Genomic DNA, 2,855 nt, shown 5'->3' with positions numbered 1-2,855 from the left:
GCAGGAGATTGTCTTGACCATGTCTACATGCCTAAATGCATTGAGTTGCCGCCATGTGATTGGCTGATTAGAAATTAAGTGTTAACGAGCAGTTGGACAGGTGTACCTAATAAAGTGGCCGGTGAGTGTATGTTTGACTGTAAACAAATTGTTGGTAATAACTCTGCTGATTATTACCAACAATAACAATAGAGTCTGCATTAAAAGGTGTAAACCTTTTAATGTAGACTCTATAGGTGGTTAATTTGATTTGATGTATTTATTTAAATGGGGACAGTGCAATTTAACAAAATCACATGACAATTCATGGGTTTTAAAAGCCAGAATTAGCCAAAAGGTCATTTCTCATTTGTAGTCCCCTGGCCACAGGGCCAAATATTTTGATGCCTTGGGCAAGATTTCAGGCAGACTGTCAGCGGGAGAACTTATAGCGGCAGAGCGGGTTGGAAGATGTTTTTTTWAAATGTTATTTATTTGTTTTTTTAACATCCTACCGGCTCTGATGTGTTAAATAAAGTTGAAACTGTGTGATTGTTCTATACGTATTCAAAAAGAGGGAAAATCCGTGTAAATTACGGACAAGCCGTAAAATTGACATGATAATACCAGAGGTCTACCTCACCTGCCAACATTTGCTGATTGCAATAAGGAACACCTGATCATGTTAACTAACAGCTGTGGAGTGAAGCAGTTCTAGGGGAGTCCAGGGGTACACTCCCCCAGAATTGTTTGTAAAATATCTACTCAAACCTATGCATTTTCAGCAATTTGAAGACAATTTCCCCACCAAAAATAATTAAATATATATATAAAAAAATCATACAACAGAAAGTTGTAAAACTTTTTTTTACGTCCCCCATCTGTGGTGTCTCTTAGATGGAAGACGACCTACTGCCTAWGCCACAGCCTGCCTGGCCATGATGCTTCAAAAGCACTAAAAAAATAAGAATAAAAATACAACAACACGCGATTACTAAAGCCAAGAAATTATGTAAAAATCCCTGACACAATTTAGTCAAAGACAACACTCATACAAAAACATTCAAATAAGAAAAAGAAAAATAACACAATGAATCAGATGATTATATTTATTACCAGTATTTTATTTTATCTTGTCTTTTTTTTCTTTAACTGGTGTTATTTGTGTGTAAGTTATTTTGTGTGATGACTATGTGTTGGACCACAATGGAAATAAGCTTTATGCTTTATTGTGTTATCCATTTGTGTTAATGTTATTGTGTATATATGCAGTACCGTTTACATGATAAATAAAATGAATGAATGAACAAATTAAAAACAATAATTTTGGGAATCCTAACTTTCCTAAAACAGAAAAGATTAGTCTGATTTCTGATTGGTTTGAACAGCGGATTTATTTTTTGGAAACACATCCGATTTAAAGTAGTCCATCTTAAAGCTACACCGATAATTTGTAAAAGTAAATAGAAAATCTACTTTTTATTTTTTTATTTTCTACTGAAGRGGTGGTTGTGTTGTTTATAAATAGAATTTACCAGACCAGAGCACCCACAGCTGCTCCCACCTGCTCCACCGAATTACAAACGCAGCTAAAAATAAATCTATCAAATTAGTTTTTTAAAACTGAATTCACCTATTGAAAGTTGTGGGTGTTGCGCGCATAACTCTGCACCGGTGTGGTGACAGAAACCGTGACACAGATGATGAGCGCGCGCGCACACACACACCTGAGCGGCGCCTCATCAACACAAAGCGCTGACTGCAGCCGAGGCTTTACAGGAAACAGAGGCGGCAGAAAGAAACAAGCCCCGGTGCTTTCAGCAGGAGGACGTGTGACCACACAACAGCTTATCTGATCATTTTCCCATTTCTTCTTCTTTTGCACGCCTGAGAAAACTCCGTGCTCACAAACAGCTTAACATGAAAAAGTACTTTTTATTTATTTTTCCTTTTTTTTAAAGTCTGAACAATTCCAAGGAAGCGAAACCAGTTATCACACGGCATCTATTAGATTTCCATATTTCTCTCACTATGAGGATAAAAACGTAGCTAGAGCTGTTTTTGAGACTCTTCAGAACACGTGACAATAATTAGATCAAATGGGCATAAACATTAAAACTTTGGCTACAACAGTTAATAAATCCTGACCTCAACAGTCTGATAAACACATGATAAATACATTAAAAAGGGAAGTCTACCTTGGTGGTTTGGACGSTCAGCAGAAGCAGAAAAAGCAGGAGTTTGTTCTTCATCGCTCCTTTAAAGCAACCTGAAGAGGACAGGATGCAGCAGCCAGCAGCCTTCTTCTGTTTCTGTTCATCTCATGAAGGCGGGTCAAAAGTCTCCAAGCCGAGCTGTTTCCTCACAATAACGCGAGTGATTTGGAGGAAGGAAACGAGCGCCCGGTATGCTAACCCACTTTCACAGAACTGATGTCAGTATAATCAGAATGAGGTTAGAAGCACTTTCAGCTTTATTTTATCCTCATCTGATTCAGCAGAAAGCCTGAGTGAGGAAACTGAAAACTKTTTCACATCATTAAAATGGACTAATTGCAAAGGATGAAGTCAAACTTATAAACTTATATCTCTCTCTAACATATATAAAGTTATCCTACATAATGTTCAATGGTGCAGTTTGGAAAGTTTTTATCTAGTAGTTTTTAATTGATATGCAGCTCTGAATGGTGTGCATCAATGTAAACAAAGCTCTAAACCAGGGGTTCTCAAGTCATTTGGGTCTGGGGACCCCTTACAAGGGCAAACAAAATTCCAGGAACCCCCTCATAAACCCCATGCTGTTTTAAAAGATAATTTATTGTCATTTCAACCCCTTAATGCCATGGCAATATTATGTTTGTTTTATTAGTTCATTGT

General features: G+C 37.3%; 1 protein-coding gene across 1 annotated transcript in view; it reads right to left on the bottom strand.

Moving 5' to 3' along the window:
- Positions 1–2,748, bottom strand: part of tnfrsf1b (tumor necrosis factor receptor superfamily, member 1B) — a 12,722-nt gene extending 9,974 nt beyond the window's left edge. The window contains exon 1 of the mRNA XM_014002859.1: positions 2,178–2,748. Coding sequence (XP_013858313.1) covers positions 2,178–2,231 — 54 coding nt within the window. The 5' untranslated portion in view covers positions 2,232–2,748. The remainder of the gene's footprint in view (positions 1–2,177) is intronic.
- Between the last annotated feature and the right edge of the window lie 107 nt (positions 2,749–2,855).

Source organism: Austrofundulus limnaeus, unplaced genomic scaffold (genome assembly GCF_001266775.1).
Source record: "Austrofundulus limnaeus strain Quisiro unplaced genomic scaffold, Austrofundulus_limnaeus-1.0 Scaffold15, whole genome shotgun sequence".
Lineage (NCBI taxonomy): Eukaryota > Metazoa > Chordata > Actinopteri > Cyprinodontiformes > Rivulidae > Austrofundulus > Austrofundulus limnaeus.
Note: the sequence above shows the minus strand (reverse complement) of the source record. Positions and strands in the feature narration are given on the sequence as shown.